The sequence below is a fragment of the Platalea leucorodia genome, assembly GCF_965183815.1.
Source record: "Platalea leucorodia genome assembly, contig: HAP1_HAP1_SCAFFOLD_258, whole genome shotgun sequence".
NCBI lineage: Eukaryota > Metazoa > Chordata > Aves > Pelecaniformes > Threskiornithidae > Platalea > Platalea leucorodia.
Window position 1 is genome coordinate 32,670 of NW_028121312.1, and position 19,791 is coordinate 52,460.

Sequence of the window (19,791 nt, forward strand, 5' to 3'; positions counted from 1 at the left end):
AATATTCTTGCATCCAGGTTAGGATGTTATGGTCTGCATGGTTGGATGAGAAGATGGGTAAAAATTCAGCTGGACAGTCGGGCTGGGAGAAACGTGGTCAATGCGTAGTATTCTGCCCAGAGGCCTGTAGCTGGTAGGGTCCTGTCATGTTTCAAGGGGTTTTAGTTACCCAAGAGAGTTGAGAAAATGTTTTTTCATAACATTTGTAAATGACAGCACGTTGAGGAGCGCAGACACTACATCGGATGGCAGGGTTGCTGTCCCAAAAGATTTAGACAGGCTGGAAGGATGGGCCAATAGTAACATCACATTATCCAACAAGGACAGATCTAAAGTCCTGTCCTGACGTTGACTAAGGCCCTGCAGTGACAGAGGGCAGGGACTGCCTCGGTTGGTATCAGCTCTGCAGGAAAGGCTCTGCTGGTCCTTTGGTTTCGTTAGGCAAAACACAAGCCATCAGCAAAAGCCAAAAGCATCCTGGGCAGTATGAGCAGGAGCACAGCCAGTGGAAGTGATTACTGCCCTCTGATCAGTACATTTTCGAACAGATCCAGAATACTTCCCTAGGTTTTGACCTCCTGCAATGCCTGAGAGACATTGATAAGCTGGAGCCAGTTCCATGGAGGGCCACCAAGGTAGTCAGGGTTGGAGCACTTGTACTGTGAGACGAAGCTTAAAAAGCTGGGCTTGTCCAGCTGGGAGAAGGGAAGATCCTGGGGGAACATGCAGCAGCATGGCAGTGTTCCCAGGAGGACTGAGTCAGGCTCATGGCCATGGTACAAGACACAAGGACGAGAGGCAATGGGCTGAAACAAGAGAGGGTCAAGCTAGAGAGAGGGAGAAATTATTCCAGCATGAGGACAGTCAAATGCTGAAAGCTGTTTCTGAGAGAGTGTGCACCAGCTCTGTCCTGGAAAGTGAGCCAGATGTGTTAGGATAAAGCCCTGAGTAATCTGGTCTGAGCCTGCTTTGAGCAGGAGGTTGGTCCAGACACCTCCCGAGGTCCCTTCCAGATGGAATGATGCTGTCCTTCCTTCCCCTTCATGGTTTCCAATTCGGGAGAGCTCTCAGGTTCTCCCTGACCCCAGAAGTCATTCATGTCAGGTTCAGGGCTGCTTCACAGGTGTTCCCAAACAGCCCTGACCCCATCCTTTCCTTCTGTTTTCATTTCCCCCTGCCCAAGTCTTTCTCTGTTGCCCTCCAAAAGAACAGCCTACCATGTTCATCCTTTCCCCATTGGCCCTGCATCTCTTGTTTTGTACCCTCTCATGGTACGTCTGAGGTGGTTGCTGTAGTGTTTTTGACCACGGGTTGCAACTCAGTTGAACACATCACTCTCTTTCATTACCTGTGGTGTCCTGCAATTCCCCATGCTGCTTTCTTGCTGGAGGCATTGGCCCACAAATCTTAAATGCTGACATGTTGGAGTTTCAGTCCCGAGGGACCTTCACATCCTTGTGGCTTTGGCCAACAGAAACCTCTTGAAGTTTTTCAAGATGAAGGGGGCAAGGTCTGCATAGGGACTGGGATAAACCCCATGCACGAGAAGCAGCTGTGACATGACTGGCTGAGGAGTGTCCTGAGGAGAAGGGCATGGGAGTTATGATGGATGCCATAGGAGTCAGTGTGTTTCCCATTTTGAAAGGTGGATGGAGAAACTGGAGAAAGTCCAGAGGAAGTCTGTCATGGTGGGGTTAGGGACCTAAAGCACATGAGCTGTGTGGAGTGGTGGAAGGAACTGGGTCTCTTTAGTCTGCTGAAGGAGAGGCACAGGGCGGTCTAAAAGCAACTGAATCCTGGCAGAGAAAACAGCCACAATTTTCTTCCCGGGGGCTTCAGGCTGGGCCTCAGGAAAAACGGACTAGGAGGGTGATGCTACCCTGCAGCAGGACACCCAGAGCCTCTCTGTGATCTCCATTTTTGGAGGTTTTCAGGTTTCAGTCAACCTGGGATTGGTGATACCCCACCCTATGCTGGGAAGCTGGACCAGAGATCCCAGCCCTCCCTTTCCCAACAACCCTTCCGTGAGCCTGTGCCTTGCAGTGTGCCCCAGGAGAAAGGATTCAGCTGGAGGTGGGGGTCTCTGCAGCAGAGGGCCATGGGACAATTCAGGGTGGAATGGTCTTGTACTCAGGAGGTCTCTAGTTCTACCTTTGGCTCCAAGCAGGGCCAGCTCTGAGGTCTGAGCAGGTTGCTCCATAAACGTCAGCACCCCTGTACAAAGTCTGCCACCATTACAGAAATGGAGACGAGGTATTTGACCAGCTCCTTGAACCCAGGAATGGGTAAGCCATGCCTCCTGAGATTCACAGGAACACCTAAGCTTTGTGTTCCGAGAAGCGTGAGTCCTCCTTTGGTGTCCTGGGCAGTCTCCTGGCAAATGCGGTGCTTTAGGCTGTGGAGAGAATCAAAAGAATCTTTTTGACCAGGTTGGGTTCATTTTTCATGCTGAAATGCAGGGCAGATGAAGGGAGCTCAGAGCTTCCAGGCTCTCTGCTGCCCAGTTAGGACTTCAGAGACCAGAAATGCAGGTAATGGTGTTGTGTCAGTGTACAGTACATGGAAATGTTGGCTTCCTTTGTGCCTTTGCGCCTTTGCACTAATCTGGGATGTGTCCCTCGGCTGCCTTTGGCTAAAAAAGAAACAGCTGCCGTCTTCCACCTCCCTCTCCTCCACAAAACAGGGAGAAAAGATAGGAAGCAGGGATAATTTAAGGGCAATACTGTCTAAGAAGTGTAATATTTAAATGATAACAGAGAGCTAGCAGTGAGAGAAAAAGCACTGTTCTAAGAACTTCACACCAGAAGCTAACTACTGAGCACTTATGGCTATTTTCTCAAGTAAAAATGAATGATGGAATGAAATCAAAGTGCTTTAATTAATCATCATGATGAATAAGAAGGAATTCCCTTACAGCCCAGTGCTGTTCCTGTTATTATAGTGATAGTACTGCTCATTCCTTAAACATCCTTGAGAGCTGCTTTATTTTTCTCATTTCCAAAGCTCAACCTACTCAGATCATCAAAGGGCTACCTCAAATCTCTGTGACCCAAATGTCTCCAGCCTTCTCTCATCAAAGGTCTTTTACCCCAGGACACTTCTCACGATCACTTCAATACACTGCCCAGTCTCTGTTTTTCATCTGGGGGAAGTCAGGGTATTCCTTTGCAAAGCCTTCCCCACAAAAGCCTTTTCTATGTGCTAATCCCACTGGTATCACCTCCTGCTGGGTACAGCTCCATCCGCTTTCTGCAGAGCTCCATGGGATGGGCAGTTTTCCTGTTTCTTCTGCCCATTCACCTTCACAACCTTCTTGTATTGTCTGCGTATCAAACACATTTATCCCCCACAATTTCAGCCATTCCCAATGGTGCTCATGATTTTAAAAAGTTGCATGAAGAAAAGGAACAGGGCGATGTTTGGAGCGATGGCGTTTGTCTTCCCAAGTCACCGTTACGCGTGATGGAGCCCTGCTTTCCTGGAGATGGCTGAACAGCTGCCTGCCGATGGGAAAGAGGGAATGAATTCCTTGTTTCGCTTTGCTTGCACACACGGTTTTTGCTTTACCTATTAAACTGTCTTTATCTCAGCCTATGATTTTCTCTACTTTTACCCTTCTGATTCTCTCCCCCATCCCACCAGGGGGGTAGTGAGCAAGTGACTGTGTGGTGCTTAGTTGCTGGCTGGGGTTAAACCACGACAAACAGAAAGTCCAGAGGTCTCTGGGCCCCTGTTCCAGTGCTGGACTGGCCCCCTGGTGATTTTTTTTTCTTTTTATTCTTTATGTCACGTTAGTCAAGCGTTACACAGCTCAGTACAAGACATCATAGCAGGGGAAGATGACCTTCATGTCTTTTAACTTTTTTAAGCTGATTCCACATGGGGACACTGTAGATAGTCCGTGGCATCTAGCAAGTGATTTCTCAAGCCTGAGGGCAGTCATCTCTTCATCGGTTGTGTCACCCTCTGGGCCCTACTGACTACTGACTATGCTTTGACTCTTTCCCTTGAACGTTACGTTGGTCAGATGCAGCTTGAAGTAGCTTTTGGCATCACGCTCTTGAGGGGCACTGAAGGTGCTCTAAAGTACAAAGATATCATGGTGGGGCATGGCGTAACAGGAATGCCTCAGGAGACCTTTCCCCTTCTTGAGGAGGATGAAAGCCAGGCTGGACACATGGTTTTGTCTGAGCAAATATGGGATGCCCAGACCTGAAGGCATTTTCAGAATTGCCCTAATAATTTGAATGTAAGAAGTAACTATTAAGGAGAAGGATTGCGAAGAGCAGGATGATGCTGTACAGCATCACTTGGTTCCAGAACGTGTCTGCACAAGCCAGTTCCAGCAGAGGGGGGACATCGCAGAAAAAGTGATGAGTCTGTTCCTGAAGGACTGCACCCCAGGGAAAGGACCCATGCTGGAGCAGTTTGTGAAGAACTGCAGCTCATGGGAGGGACCCATGCCGGAGAGGTTCATGAAGGACTGGATGCCCCGCGAGGGAGCCCATGGTGGAGCAGGGGAAGAGCGTGAGGAGGAAGGAGCAGCAGAGACAAAGCATTATCAGCTGATTGCAGCCTGCATTCACCATCCCCCTGTGCTGCTTGGGGGAAGGAGGGAAAGAAGTCAGGAGCGAGGCTGAGCCTGGGAAGAAGGGAGGGGTGGGGGTAAGGGGTTTTGAGATTTGTTCTTAGTTCTCATTATTCTGTTCTGTTTAATTGGCAATCAATTCACTTAAGTTCTCCAGGTTGAGTCTGTTTTGCCCATGACAGTAACTAGGGAGTGATCTCCTTGTCCTTATCTCGACTCATGAGCGTTTTGTCATATTTTCTGCCTTGTCCTGGTGAGGAAGGGGAGTGACAGAGCGGCTTGGTGGGCACCTGGCGGACAGCCAAGGTCAGCCCACCACACACACTTGCTGGCTCTTCTAATCCCCAGTGACAAAGCAAATCCTACCCATTGTCCTTCCCATACGGGAGCTCCTGACACCTGACCTGCTCCTTCGCAAAGGAGGCATCTTCCCCTCCTCATCCGCCCTGCTACTCTTTCTGGCAGAGCCTGTCTCCCTCCATTGCAGCACCCCAGGTGAGCAAGCTGTCCCACCACAGCTGATTTAATCCACAAAATTCACAGGGCTGTGAGGGTCCAGTTTCTCCTATCTGTTCCGCTGCTCCTCCTGCCTGCGCACGTTCAGGCTGCGGCACCAACTTGTTCCAGGAAAACATGGGAGCAAGGGCCCAAGACCCAACGTATGGAAAGGCTTTGCTTCAGGGCACAGACGTGCCGGAGTGTTTGGTAGATGGCAAGGTAAGGAGGAGATGAGGTGCCCACAAAGAGAGCAAACCCTGATGTCTCCAAGGGCAGAGGAGCAGGGCTGGGCAATGACACCTGGCCCAGAGAGGGCTTTGGTGTTTCTGCATGAACTCTGCAGAGCTGTGGGGCTTGCAAGACAAACTGCAGGGAGGACAGGGGGCTTCGGAGAAAGTCTCTGGGGGTAACAGACTTTGATCCAGCCACTCTGTGAACATTATTGTCACCTTCCCTCTTCATAGCCTCAGGCAGGTGAATCTCAGAGACTGAGAGAAAGAATGGCCAAGGGCTGAGAGCACAGGGAGAGGGGAGGGCATCCTGGTGTGATCTGCCTCCCAGTCCTGCAGTGCCCCTGGGTGTAGACGGGACAGACCTTGCATCTGTGCTGTGGTGTTGGTGTTCAGGTGGCACACAGGCACCAGACCCATCTGGGGGGTCCTGTCGTCTGCCCCACAGCAGCTCCAAGAGGGCAAAGCTTTTCTGGAGGTCCTGTGCTGTGTTTGCCTGCTGAGTGCAGTTGCATTTGGCACCCCAGGCACCTGGCATGCCACTTGAGCCTTTTTTTTTTATGCCATTAAAATGAGAGCCCTGATGTATTCAGTGCAGGGATGTGGATGCGACTTAGCTTTGCAGTGACTGGAGGTCTAGTGAGTACAGTGGACAGAGAGAGACCTGGGTTTCTGTCTGGGGCAGTCCTCCATTTGGTTACCTCAATAGCTCTGCATGCTCCAGGGAGATACTTGACAAAGGCACATAGGTGGTTGGTGTCACCATGGGTGGCAAAGGATACCCCCATTCCCCCTCGGGCCCTCAGCTGATGCTCAGGAAGAACGTGGCTGTTCTCAGAGATTTTCCATCAGAGCTTGCAAACACTTGCCCACGTCTTGGACCACGCCTGGCACCTCAGTCATCACCAAGTGTTTGAGTGTGAGCGCCTGAGTCCCCACTGAATGAAGCCAAGGGGCTCAGAGCAGGAGCTCACATGCAGGCCACTCTTTTATGCCCTCCTGAACTGAACCAGAGGATTCCCTTTGGTGTGTGGGGTGTATGGGGGAGCTGGATGCCACTTCAGGCCAAGGGTTTCCAGCTTGGGATGAGATGCCTGTGTTGCCTCGGCTGAATCCCTGCCTGGCACAGGGGAAGCCAACCCCTCCCTTTCCCTGTCTGTGTGTCTTTTTGCTATGGTACAGGAATGGGGGTGTCCAGGGGGGAACATTTACACCTCTTGCAGTCAGCCATGCTCTGGTAGGACAAACCATGCTGCTGGAATCAGTCTCTCTCTATGGTTTCATGAGGGATTGTCCATGATTACTTGAGGTGACTTCAAAACACATTCCCCTGGAAGGACCAAGCTGTCTTGCAGGAGCTGTCAGCCCTTGGAGCCCCAGGGACATCTCAAAGGAGCCCAGAGGGGGCAGAGAAAGTGGTGCCTTGGGCTGGACCTCTGCTGCTGAGCTGGGCTGGGCTCCTGGGATGGAGGGAGCTGCTGGCAAGTGGGCAGCGCTGCAGAGAGACAGCTCTGCCCAGGAGCAGCTCCTCTGCAAAGCGCAGCAGGGCTGAGGGCACTGCCTGCAGGCAGCGAGGGGAGAGGAGTGGGGAAGAGAGAGACGGCAATCTGGAGGGGAAGGAGAGCTGAGAGCTCACTACGGGAGAAATCTTCACAGCCCTGAATACAGTAAGTCTCTGGGTGTAAGGCAGCGCAGCTGTGGTTTCTGGAAAGACCTTCTAAAGCTGGCACATGCCACAGCTTATGGAATGTGTCAGGAGGACCCTCAGAGATTCTGTAGTGTAGAGCAGAAGGACATGCTCCAGAACAAGGATTCCCCACTGCACCCTCAGAGGACTGGCTGTGATGGCTGCCTTCTCCCAGGGATGGCTGCAGGGGTGTGAAGGTGGGTGTGCAGCCAGGGGTGCCCAGGGCTGTCCTTCCGAGCAGGGTCCCTGCACCGCAGGGGGCTGTGTGCTGGGGCAGGGACTCTGCCGCATGCCAGAGTCAGCACTCAGCCTGCCCGGGGAGCTCCCAACGGCGCTATGGGGAGAAGCTGTGGGTAGAAGGAGTGAGCCCTGGCAGGGCAGGGCAGGGTGCTTCTGCTGTTGAGAGGGACCTGTTTGGATGAGGGCTGCTCACAGCTCCAGATCACTCCGAGGACATTTGCAGAGGGTCCTTCTGAAGGACATTGGAGCAGCATTTACCTGACAGGGAAGGATTCTGTGCTCTCAGTTTTTCCACTCTTGCTTGGCTGGGTGGGCAGTGGGAGATGGGAATTTATTTCTCTGCCCTGGAGTAGGCAATGAGACCCCAGTTCTCGCTAGGACTTGTCTGAGCTGCTCCTTAGCCCCTGCACACACAGAGATGCCCCTGGGCAGTGCCCTGCTGCCAGGAGGCGCCTGCAGGGCAGAGCTGAGCACATAGCAGGTTGGATGGACTCTGTGAGCATGGAGAGGGAGGAGACGTGGGGACAGAGAAACTGCTCCCAGAAGGGACAGCTCTAGGCCTCAGAGACATGGGCAGGGAGCGAGAGGGAGCTGCTGCCAGAAATGCTGTGGGAGTGGGGATTCAGGCATCTCCCTGCCAGCCCCTGCAGTCCAGACACATTTCCCAATGCAACCCCCAGACTCCTCTCCTACCCAGCAGAGCCTCTGCCCCCAAAGCCATGGGGTCCAGGTCATGAGTCACCACCTCAGCAGCTGGGCCTCCAGCTGAAGGCTTCTTGGAATGTGGTACACAAAGAAGATGCTAAAAGCACTTGCCCTACAGTGTCATCAGCTGAGCAGCAGCGAGCACAGCTAGGCAAGGAGGCTTCATAGCATGCCCGTATGCCTTTCTGTCCTTGCTTCATTTTTTCTGAAGCATTGCAGTGTTCTTGCCTGTTTCTCCACCTGTCCGTGGTACTCTTGCTCTCTGGGGTTGGGGTGGGGATGTGGGTCAGTTTTTGTTCTGAAACCAACTCTGGGGGTCCTGCCCAGGGGTATCTTTTCAGGGGTATCTATTCAGCTCAGGGAGGGAGTTTTCTATGAATAATGCCATGTTTTTTTCCTCAGAGAAGTCTCCTCTAAACTGTCAGTGACTTTTCCTCCTTGGATAGGTCCTCATGTCCAGAGGGAGCAAATGTCCAACGGCAGCTCCATCACCCACTTCCTTCTCCTGGCATTTGCAGACACGCAGGAGCTGCAGCTCTTGCACTTCTGGCTCTTCCTGGGCATCTACCTGGCTGCCCTCTTGGGCAACGGCCTCATCATCACCGCCGTAGCCTGCGACCACCGCCTCCACACCCCCATGTACTTCTTCCTCCTTAATCTCTCTGTTCTTGACCTTGGCTCCATCTCCACCACTGTCTCCAAAGCCATGGCCAATTCCCTGTCGGACACCAGGGCCATTTCCTACTCAGGATGTGCTGCCCAGGTTTTTTTCTTTTTGTTTTTGATGTCAGCAGAATTTTTTCTTCTCACCATCATGTCCTATGACCGCTATGTTGCTGTCTGCAAACCCCTGCATTACAGGACCCTCCTGGGCAGCAGAGCTTGTGTCCGCATGGCAGCAGCTGCCTGGGGCACTGGGTTTCTCAATTCTCTCCTGCACACTCCCAATACATTTTCACTACCCCTCTGCCAAGGCAATGCTGTGGACCAGTTCTTCTGTGAAGTGCCCCACATCCTCAAGCTTGCCTGCTCAGACTCTTACCTCAGGGAATTTGGGCTCGTCATGTTTACTGCCTTTGTATTTTGGTGGTGTTTTGTTTTCATTGTGGTGTCCTATGTGCAGATCTTCACGGCTGTGCTGAGGATCCCCTCTGAGCAGGGGCGCCACAAAGCCTTTTCCACGTGCCTCCCTCACCTGGCCGTGGTCTCCCTGTTTATCAGCACCGGCATGTTTGCCTACTTGAAGCCCCCCTCCATCTCCTCCCCATCTCTGGATCTGGTTGTTGCAGTGCTGTACTCAGTGGTGCCTCCAGCAGTGAACCCCCTCATCTACAGCATGAGGAACCAGGAGCTGAAGGAGTCCATCAGGAAAGTTATTTTCAGGATGGTTCTCAATAGTGGTCAATTTTCCATCACTCGTCAGGTATGACTCCCACGGTGCCCCATTGCAGGCCTGTCCTTTGTTTCCTGTTTTATCATTTTTTATCATTATCCGTATTGTTATTAGTTGTTATTGTTCTTCTAAATAAACGTCTGTATCCATCTTGCTTCTCTTGAGGAATGAACCTGCTCTGTCTATCCTGGAGCGGATGGAAAAGTTTGTCTTTCTCTCAGGCAGAGCTGACACTTTCATAGCATTTCTGCAATAAAATGGGATCACCCCAGTGCACTGACTGAGGTTGGGACTCTTCTCCTGATGTCAGCAACAGGCCCAAGGAATTTCACCCCAAAAGGGACTATTTCTTCTTGGAATTGGAAGAGACAAGCTCGTGGTCCCATTAGTAGCTGTTAGAGAGCAAGGGTTGGAATTTGGACTCACCCATTGGTGTGTGGTGACCATGGGGATGGTGACTGGTCAGTGAGGAACATACCCAGGGCTTTCTCAGATATGACAGTACAGAGGAAATTCTCCAGAGAGGTGATCTGGAGAGCCTTGGGGTTCTATGGGGAGAGCACATGCCTGGGGTAAGCAGTGACTGAAGCCCCGCTAAGTGAGAGATCACCCAAGGTGGAGTCACCCAAAGGGAAAGTGCTAAATGCCGGTATCTGCAAGTAAAGAAAGGTGAACATACCCAACCATCCACAGACCAGCTCCAACAGGGAACAGCACCTTTACAGCCACCACACCAGCAACAGAACACACACAACCATGGACAACACAACTGTCCCCATCCTGGTCCCTTCTCTGCTCTGCTGTGAAGGTCATGAGTGGTCTGGTGGTCCTCTGCAGCACCAACCCACAGGCACACACCCCCACGGCCCCTCCAGTGTGGGCCTGAGTTGTGGGTCTGCCCAGGTGTCCTACTCAGTCTTGGAGCCATTACCCACTTGGCAACTTCAGCCTTGGGTGTCTCCACATCCTGGTGTCCTCTTCTGCCAGCCAGCCCCACTTGGAGTTGGCCAGCAAAGCACGTACGTGCATTTTCTCTCTGACACACAGACACATACACACACACATGTGCACACGCGCACGCACACACACACAATTGAGTATGTTCACACAGCAAATAGCCAGGAGCAGAGTTTAATAAGAAGGCGGGACACACCATGGAGATCAGGCACAGGGTCTGGACGGATCAGCCCTGAGCAGCCCCTTCCAAACTGCAGCTGGCCCCTTGCATCCCTCTCCTTGCCCCATCCACAGGCTTCTTCCTCCCAGGCCTCCTGGATCCCTCCCTTTCTGTGCCCCAGTCCCCTCCCCAGTTAACAACTGTCACCAATTCCTTTTTCCCCAACGGTCTCAGGTTTGTTCCATTTCTACCATCATTTGGTAGTTGGGAAACCATGGCCTAGGACATCCAGGCCTTCAATGGCACCACTGATGGCTTCCCCTGGCACTGCTGGACTTGCAAGACTCAACTACCCAGAAGCTCCCCAAAGCTCCCCTCCAGTGACCTGTGCAGTTTGGCCTCTTCTCATGTCTCTGCTCTTCAACCACTCGTGAGACCCAGCTGGGACACATCGTGCTGCCTGTACTGCTAGTCCCTTCTTACACGGGTCTCTGTCACATCCCGCAGTTTCTCATGCCGTGTCCCATAGGTTCCCATTTCAGGTACAGGTGGCGTCACCCCAGGGCAGGGCCTGACCAGCAGCTCAGTCATCTGCCTGCAGCCTTCCCATCTGGTGCTTTTGATGACCTCATGATGCCTGCCTGCTCCTGGCCAATCACGTTGCTGTCATGAGGTGACCTTCCAGCAACAGCCCAACCACGTTGGTCTTACCCACCTCTGCCCTCCCTGAGCAGCCATCTGTGTCATGCTGGGGTTTGTGATATGCTTGATGATGTCACAGTACCTGCCTGCCCGCTGCAATTCAGTCAGGCTGCAAAAGAAGTGACCTCAAAATCAGCCTCCCAGCTCCGATGCCTCTCCTGGCATCTCTTTCTTCCTGCGACAGAAGAAACCTCCCAGCCAACCTCCCACGCACTTCCACTTTGCCGCCATCTCCCCTCCCCAGCAATGTCATTTCTGCTGGGCATGCAGAAACACGCTCGCCCATAGGGACTGCAGAGCCCTGGTGGGACAGCTGGGTGATGGGAGGGCAGCCATGGAGGGGAAGGTGTGCCGGTTTTGGCTGGGGTAGAGTCAATTTTCTTCACAGTAGCTAGTATGGGGCTGTGATTTGGATTTGTGCTGAAAGCAGTGTTGATAACACAGGGATGGTTTCGTTCTTTCTGAGCAGTCCTTGCACAGAGGCAAGGCCTTTTCTGCTTCTCACCCCACCCCACCAGCGAGTAGGCTGGGGGTGCACAAGAAGTTGGGAGGGGACATTGCTGGGACAGCTGACCCCAGCTGACCAATGCGATATCCCATACCATATGACGTCACACTCAGCAATAAAAGCTGGGGGAAGAAGAAGGAAGGGGGGGACATACGGAACGATGGCGTTTGTCTTCCCAAGTAACCATTAACGCATCATGGAACCTTGCTTTCCTGGGAGAAGCTGAAAGGCCAGCAGCAGGCTCATGGCTTGGAAGATGATGGTGAGGTTCCTTTTGTCTGGTCAGTTGATAGGCCACAATAAGGCTGATGGGTTGGGATGTCATTATGACATAAATTGTGCCTGAGAAGCTCATAGACCATGAGGAGGCACATGGCCATGAAGGCGAGCATGAGGTCACTTTAGTCTCCAGTCTCTTTGGGTGATTGCCCGTCAGCAGACACATGGCTCGGATGTTGACTATGACATCACTTCTGCCTGAGAACCTGGTAGGTGCCAGCAGCAGGCACCTGACTTGGGTGTTCTGTTGTACTTGGAGGTTCTGGTTTGTTATGTCCCCACGAAGAAAGGCACGCAGACCCTGTGAAGTATCATCTCAAATGCCATTTCCTAGAGCAAACACCACCCAGAAAGAGTGAGCAAGGCCAACTGCATACAGGGCTGCAGTAGGAGGACTGTGGCCACCCAGACAAGAGGGTTATCATCCCCCTCGGCTCAGCACTGGTGCGGCCACATCTGGACTAGGCAAAACTTGATTTTGAGGCTCTGGACTTGGTTTGCTCCTTGCCTCTTCTTAGGTAACCAGGAGGTGCACAGTTGTCCTGTACTTGGCATTGCTCACCTTCACATCCCACTGCCCCCAGGAAGAGTCCTGACCCACACATGAGGGACAGGATCTGCCCTCCCATTGCCTGGGGGTGAGGGTTTGGCCTTGCTGCTTCAATTAAAACAAACAAACAAAAAAGGTTTCCTCAGCCTCTGAGCTGCCTGCACATTCCCTTTGCCTACCTGCAATCAGCGCCTCCAATTATCCACTTTAACGAGTCCCTGGGGAGGCTTTGCCAGTAATGGGACTCATTAATACTTCAAGGTACTTTGCGTTTTGCTTTTGATGCTGACTCTTGGAGAGGTTTGTGCAATCTCCTCTCAGTACCTCAAGCTGAAGGACTCACCACAAATACTCCATGGAGCTCATTGAAAGAAAGCAAGCCCTAACGAGCCATGTCTCTTCCCATAAGTTTCATCAAGTCTTCAAGAGTTGTACAGATAATTGGAGCTGTTTCCTAGCATAGTTATGGGGAAAGATTTCAAAGAGCTTCTAATAAACATAAGGTTTTATTTCCAAGGGTGTAGTTTATTATTTTTCAGTTTAGAGAAGAGGTGACGGCAGCATTCTCCAATAGATATCAATGCAGGGTGTCTCCTCAGGAGGTGTGGACTGCTAGGAGAAGCTGTCCCTTGAGCTCTGACAACCTCCCACCTCACCTCCCCAACCCCACCATTTCTCTCCTTGCCCACCTGCGACTTTTCCTTACAGCAGACTTCTCCACTGATCTCTGCAGCTGGATGGTACAGCTCCTTTGTACCATCTCCCCCCTGCTCTCCTTAGAGACCTGGCTGCACACAGGCACAGGAGGGTTTTTCCTATTTGCAAGCAAAGGAAAAGTCAAGCACGGTCAAGTTCCATAAAGAAAACACACTCTGCAAGCATCTGCTAAGTCCAAGCTGCCTCTAATGAGGTTGCCTTTCTACAGGGGATAATCTAGGGAGAGCTATTTCAGGTAGGGAGATACAAAGAAGATAGATACAAACATAATTAAAGAGTTGGCTAAGGAGACAATTAGACTGCTGCAAGACAGGCAAACTTTTAAGTCCCTGATGTCAAAGCTGCAACTGGATGGGTGAGAGGAATCTGAATGAACCAAGAGTAAGGGGAGCAGAACACTGAAGAATAAGGGAAAGGGCTTTTGTCTAGGCAGTCTGCATCTGAAAAGATGACGTTAGAAATTGTTCTTCTATCAAGAGAGATGAAAATATATGGAAGATAAAAATAAAATTATTTTAGTAAATTAAATTTAAATTTAATTTAAATTTAAATTCAATACATTGTATAACAGACAGAACAGTGGTAATGAAGTGACACTGGAAGATCGGTATTTTATTGGAATATCCCTTTTGAAAGGTCATGGGATTGGTAGAGGTCTCTTGGGAGTGAGGACAAAGCAATGTTGCAGCCATCTTTGAGAGAGGCCAAAAGTGCAACCCCGGGAACGCCAGGCTGTACAAGCTCACTTGGGGGAGGAGTGAGCCTTCCCATGAGTGCTCTTGGGGGACATTGCTGGGCACCTCAAAGAGCAGAAGGTGTCCAAATGCAGTCAGCATGGATTATCCAAGGGTAAATCCTGCCTCACCAACGTGATGGCCTTCCTGATGAAGGAACTGCTTTTATGCACGAGGGGACAACAGTGGATGTCCTTTACCTCCACTTCAGCAAGACTTTTGGCATGGTCTCCCTCGATATCCTTGTACCCACATTGGGCCATTACAGTCTGGATGGGTCGACAAACAGATGGGTGAAACACCAGTTGGATGACGAGGCTGAGAGAGCAGTGAGCTGAGAGAGAAGGGGTCATGCCCTACCTGGAGGCCAGTGGGTCATACTGGGGCATTGTGGGGCAGCACAGGGGACTCTCCTGAGCCCTGTGCAGTTTAACACCTGTATCCATGACACAGAGGAGGCAAATGTCACCACGTTTGTGGATGGCACTAAATTGGGGGGACCATTCCTGTGCCCTAGGGATGCCATTCAGGGCAAACCTGACATGCAGAAGGACTGTCCTATCAGGAACTTCACGAGATAGATGAAGGACAAAGGCCAGATGTACTGGTTTTGGCTGGGATAGAGTTTAACTTCTTCATAGTAGCTTGTATGGGGCTATGTTTTGGATTTGTGATGAAAATAGTGTTGAAAACAAACAGATGTTTCAGTTACTGCTGAGCAGTGCTTACACAGCGTCAAGGCCTTTTCTGCTTCTCACTCCACCCCACCAGTGAGTAGGGTGGAGATGCACAAGAAGTTGGGAGGGGACACAGTTGGGACAGCTAACCCCAACTGACCAAAGGGATCTTCCAGACTGTATGACGTCATGCTCAGCAATAAAACAGGGCGGGGAGGGGAGGTTGGTGGGGAGGGGCTCTGACTGAGGACTGGCTACACATCAGTCAGTTATATTTGACCAACTGTTTTCATTTGAATCACTTGTTTTTCCTGCGTTTTATTTTCCTCTCACTTTTCTTTTTTTTTTTCCTCTTTTCCTTAAATTTCTTTGTTTTTGTTGTTGTTGTTGTTGTTGTTGTTGTTATTATTATTATTATTATTATTATTATTATTTATTTTTAGTTATTAAACTGGTTAAATCTCAACCCACAAGTTTCTTTCTCACTTTTACCCTTCCAGTTCTTCCCCCATCCCACTGGAGGCAGGGAGTGAGTGAGCGGCTGTGTGGTGATTAGTTGCCAGCTGGGGTTAAACCAGGACACCAGGTCTTGCACCTGGGACAGCCTAACAGCCTGCAGTTGCAGGGGCTGGGGACTGCCTGGCTGGGGAGCAGCTCTGCGGAAAAGGCCCTGGTGGTGCTGGGGGACTGAAGGCAAAACATGACCCAGCAGTGAGACCTGGTAGCAAAGGTGGCCAGCAGTGTCCTAGAACATATAAAGAGGAGCCTTGCCAAAAGAGTGAGTTGAAGTAATTGTCTCCCCTTTCTCATTACTTGTTAGAAGGGAGAATCACCTCCCTCCACCTGCTGGATATGATTTTTTTGGCAGCCCAGGATATGGTTGGCTTTCTGGGCTGCAAGCACACATTGCTGGCCCATGTCCAAGTTTTTACCCACCAATATCCCCAAGCATTTCTCTGCAGGGCTGCTCTCAATCCATTCATCTCCCAGTCACTACTGACAGTGGGGATTGCCCCGACCCAGGTGAATGGGCTTGCACTTGGCCTTGTTGAACTTCATGAGGTTTGCACGGACCTCCTACTCAAGCCTGTCCGGGTCCCTCTGGATGTCGTCCCTCCCCTCAAGCGAATCAACTGTCCCACTCAGCTTGGTGTCATCTGCAAACTTGCTGAGGGTGCACTCAATCCCACTGACTATGTCACTGATGAAGATATTAAACAGTACTGGTCCCAGTATGCACCCTTGAGAGACACCACTTGGTGAGTACTAGCACTAGTACTAGTACTCAGACATGGAGCCATTGACTATAACTCTTTGGATGCACCCATCCAGCCAGTTCCTTATCCATCTAAGAATTCATTTGTCACATCTGTATGTCTCCAACTTAGCAGCAGCAAGAACGTTGTGGGGGATCATATCAGCGGACTTACAGAAGGCTAGACAGGTGATGTCTGTAGCTCTTCCCTTGTCCATTAATGCAGTTACTTCATGGCAGAAGGCCACTAGAGTAGTCAGGCACAAGTTGGCCTTTGTGAAGCCGTGTTGGCTTTCTCTAATTACCTCCCTCTCTTCAATATGCTTTGACATTTCTTCCAGGAATATCTCCTCCCTGATCTCACCTCTGTACAACACAAACATGGACTTCTGACCTAGTCATTTGGTGTGCCACTGTGGAGGGATAACCAACCTGTACGAGGTGGGGTGACAGTCCAGTGCTGGAAAGGGTGATTGTTATTGGCTGCTCTGTGATGGTTGCCTTGGGGCAGCTTCCCTGGGGTGTCCAGCGACCATGGGCTCAGCCCAGAGCCTGCTCTGCTGGTCCTTCCTATCTCCCCCAGGAGGTCTGGCTGTGCAAGGACACTGCCATGTGCTCCCACACTGAATACTCAAACAGTTTAGCTGTGTTTTCCTCTTGAGGGCACTTTCTTGGGTTTGTTCTTGAGAGAAAAAGTAGAAGACCTATGATTTCAGGCACTGCCATCAGGAGATCCCCTTGTATGATGGAAACTCTGTTCTGGAGGTCAGCTCTGTCACAGAAGTGCCCATTGCCTGTCCCTGCCTGCAGTCACAGGACTGCCACACAAAAGGCCTGTGACCAAGCTGCCAGAGCAATCCTTCCTTACACCAAGAGAGGGGCTCAGAACGAGAGTGTGGAATTTAAAAGAGAGCAGCTCTGGAAAGACCAAGCGCTGGTGCTGCCTGGCTGTGCTGCTGTGCTGAGACTCTTTCCCCCTCCACATCACCACACAGACAGTGCCGTGCAGCACCACAGAAAGTCTCAGAAAAAGGTAAGTCTCAGACAAAAAAGTCACTGCAGGGTCCTTTATTTTTTTAAATGCACAGAGAACATGTCTCTCCTTTCAAGGCTCTGGGTAAGACTAGAAAGGTAGATAGTGAATCAGAAATGGTATGAATAATGACATTTCTTTGTGCACAACATTATCACAAGCAAATCTGAGCAAAAAGACAACTGCCACAACCACCAAACCTCCAAAAGACAGGCTGAGACTGTAATGAGATACATTATAAGTGATATGCATAAGAAAATGGACAGTTTATTGCTTCAGAGAAGCTTCCAGTCATCATTTTCCACACTGCATCTTTGAGCTCCTGGTTACTCATGCTGTAGATGAGGGGGTTCACTGCAGGAGGCACCACCGAGTACAGAACTGACACCACCAGATCCAGGGATGGGGAGGAGATGGAGGGGGGCTTCAGGTAGGTAAACATTCCAGTGCTGATAAACAGGGTGACCACGGCCAGGTGAGGGAGGCACGTGGAAAAGGCTTTGTGGCATCCCTGCTCAGAGGGGATCCTCAGCACAGCCCTGAAGATCTGCACATAGGACAGCACAAGGAAAACAAAACACCCAAAGCCCACACAGAAACTAACCACAATAAGCCCAATCTCCCTGAGGTAGGCGTCTGAGCAGGAGAGCTTGAGGATGTGGGGGATTTCACAGAAGAACTGGTCCACAGCATTGCCTCGGCAGAGGGGTAGTGAAAATGTATTGGCAGTGTGCAGGAGAGCATAGAGGAACCCAGTGCCCCAGGCAGCTGCTGCCATGTGGACACAAGCTCTGCTGCCCAGGAGGGTCCCGTAGTGCAGGGGTTTGCAGATGGCAATGTAGCGGTCATAGGCCATGATGGTGAGGAGACACAATTCTGCTGAAATAAAAAATGCAAACACAAAGATCTGGACAGCACATCCCAAAAAGGAGATAGCCCTGGTGTCCCAGATGGAATTGGCCATGGCTTTGGGGACAGTGGTGGAGAGGGAGCCCGGGTCAAGGAGGGAGAGGTTGAGGAGGAAGAAGTACATGGGGCTGTGGAGGCGGTGGTTGCAGGCTATGGCAGTGATGATGAGGCCGTTGCCCAGGAGGGCAGCCAGGTAGATGGCCAGGAAGAGCCAGAAGTGCAAGAGCTGCAGCTCCCGTGTGTCTGCGAATGCCAGGAGGAGGAACTTGGTGATGGAGCTGCTGTTGGACATGTCTTTCCTCTGGGCATGTGGCACTGTCCAAGGGGGAAAAGGCAGCAACAAGTTAGGATGAACTTCTCTGAGCAAAATCAAGTCCATTTCGCCTGGACGCTCTCCCTGACACATGCACCCACCCTTTTCCTTTTCTAGCAGACCTTCCTTCAGCTCTGTGGCTGGAGCTCAGGTTGGTGCTGGCTGAGTTTGCCATGAGGAGCAGGGCCTCTGCCCGCTGGCTGCTGAGGAGTCAGCCCTGCTCTGCAGGAAACAGTTCATGAGAACGGTGGGTGCAGGGTCCAGTGCTGGTGTTTGACTTTGTCAAATGAAACTGCTCCCACCCCAGAAGGGCCTGTCAGCATCTGCACTCCCAGTGCTAAGGAACGGGGATGGCAGAAGGCAGCTGGAGAGGTTAGTTTTACAGCTTCCCTCCATCTCTCCTGGGGATTGTGCTTGGATGTCAGAAAGCCTCAGCATTTGTGCTGCACGCAGGGAGAACAGGAGGAGTCCTGAAAGGCAAGAGGAGTGCCTGTGGCTTAGTGTAGAGTGAGGAGAGCCAGTCTTTTCATCCATCTTGTTCCCAGCTGCCCTGGGCTTGCATCTTTCTGAGCTGCAGGGTGATCACACTCCCACTTTACCCTGAAAAGCCACCAGACACTGCTGAGAGCTGAGGGATCCAGTGCAGACCACTAAATGTCTCACCCTTTCTCAAGGTCTCAGCACCCCACATTTAGCCTAGGGCACACATGGCTCTTTTCAGAAACCCATCAGCATTTTCTCTGTTGTAGCATCTCTGCACTTCTCCATGGGGCCTTCAGATAACATAAAGGTGCTATAGGGCAGGTTTGCATCCTGGAAGGCAGTTCACAGCTTGGAAGGACACCCCAAGGAGGTAGCCAGCTGTGCTAATGACAGCATCTGATTAAGGGAGGGTCAGCTCATTCTCGAGCCTCACAGACTGCATTGCCCAGAGCGTCACAGGTTAGAGGAAAGCTGGGACACCTCATTGCCATAAACACACCCAAATGGGAGGACCCCCAAGATCAGTGCCTGACTCTGCAGCTGAAACTCCCATTCCCAGAGAGCCTGACATCAAGACCAAGAGCAGCTGAGGGAGGCAAGGAGAGAGACAGGGGGCACTCAGGAAAGCCTTTCGCTTACCCAGCACTGCACACCACCTCCCGGACGGTGACAGTGCAGGGCAGTCACCCTCAGGGCACAGCACACCCTGCAGCTGCTCTGTGTGTGCAGGTGTTAAAGAACAGGTCGCACAAACCCTAATGAACCTGGAAAGGTGATGCTGGTGTTATCTGTGGGCTGGTGGGGGTGAAGGCACTTGCTGAAGTTCCCAGTAAACCTCAGTGTGATGGCTTAGGAGCCTCAGCCCTTTCTCTAATGCACACAACTGTGTTTCCATTCCCACCAAGCCGAGCCAGAGGAAAGTGGAAGCACAAATTGAGGAAAGCAGAGACTCAAGCAGGAAAGCCCTACCCTGAATGGACTCATGAAATGTCCCCTTGGAAATGACTTGGGCACGAGCTCAATCTGTGAGCTGCACTGTCCCATGCAGCACCCTCTTAACAGCAGAAGGACCCTGCCCTGCCCTGCCAGTGGTGCCTCCTTCCACCCACAGCTTCTTCTCATAGAGCTGTGCGGACCTCCCTGGGAGGGCTGAGTGCTGACCCTGGCAGGTGG

At 51.5% G+C, this 19,791-nt stretch overlaps 2 protein-coding genes across 2 annotated transcripts; one reads left to right on the forward strand and one right to left on the reverse strand.

Moving 5' to 3' along the window:
• Positions 1-8,417: 8,417 nt before the first annotated feature.
• LOC309603921 (olfactory receptor 14J1-like) lies at positions 8,418-9,377 on the forward strand (the record flags this gene model as incomplete). The annotated part of the gene is made up of 1 exon (XM_082338799.1): positions 8,418-9,377. One exon carries the CDS (start codon positions 8,418-8,420, stop codon positions 9,375-9,377), a length of 960 nt encoding a protein of 319 aa, XP_082194925.1.
• A 7,771-nt stretch (positions 9,378-17,148) lies between these two features.
• Positions 17,149-18,201, reverse strand: LOC309603922 (olfactory receptor 14C36-like; the record flags this gene model as incomplete). Its single annotated transcript, XM_082338800.1, has 1 exon — positions 17,149-18,201. One exon carries the CDS (start codon positions 18,199-18,201, stop codon positions 17,149-17,151), a length of 1,053 nt encoding a protein of 350 aa, XP_082194926.1.
• Between the last annotated feature and the right edge of the window lie 1,590 nt (positions 18,202-19,791).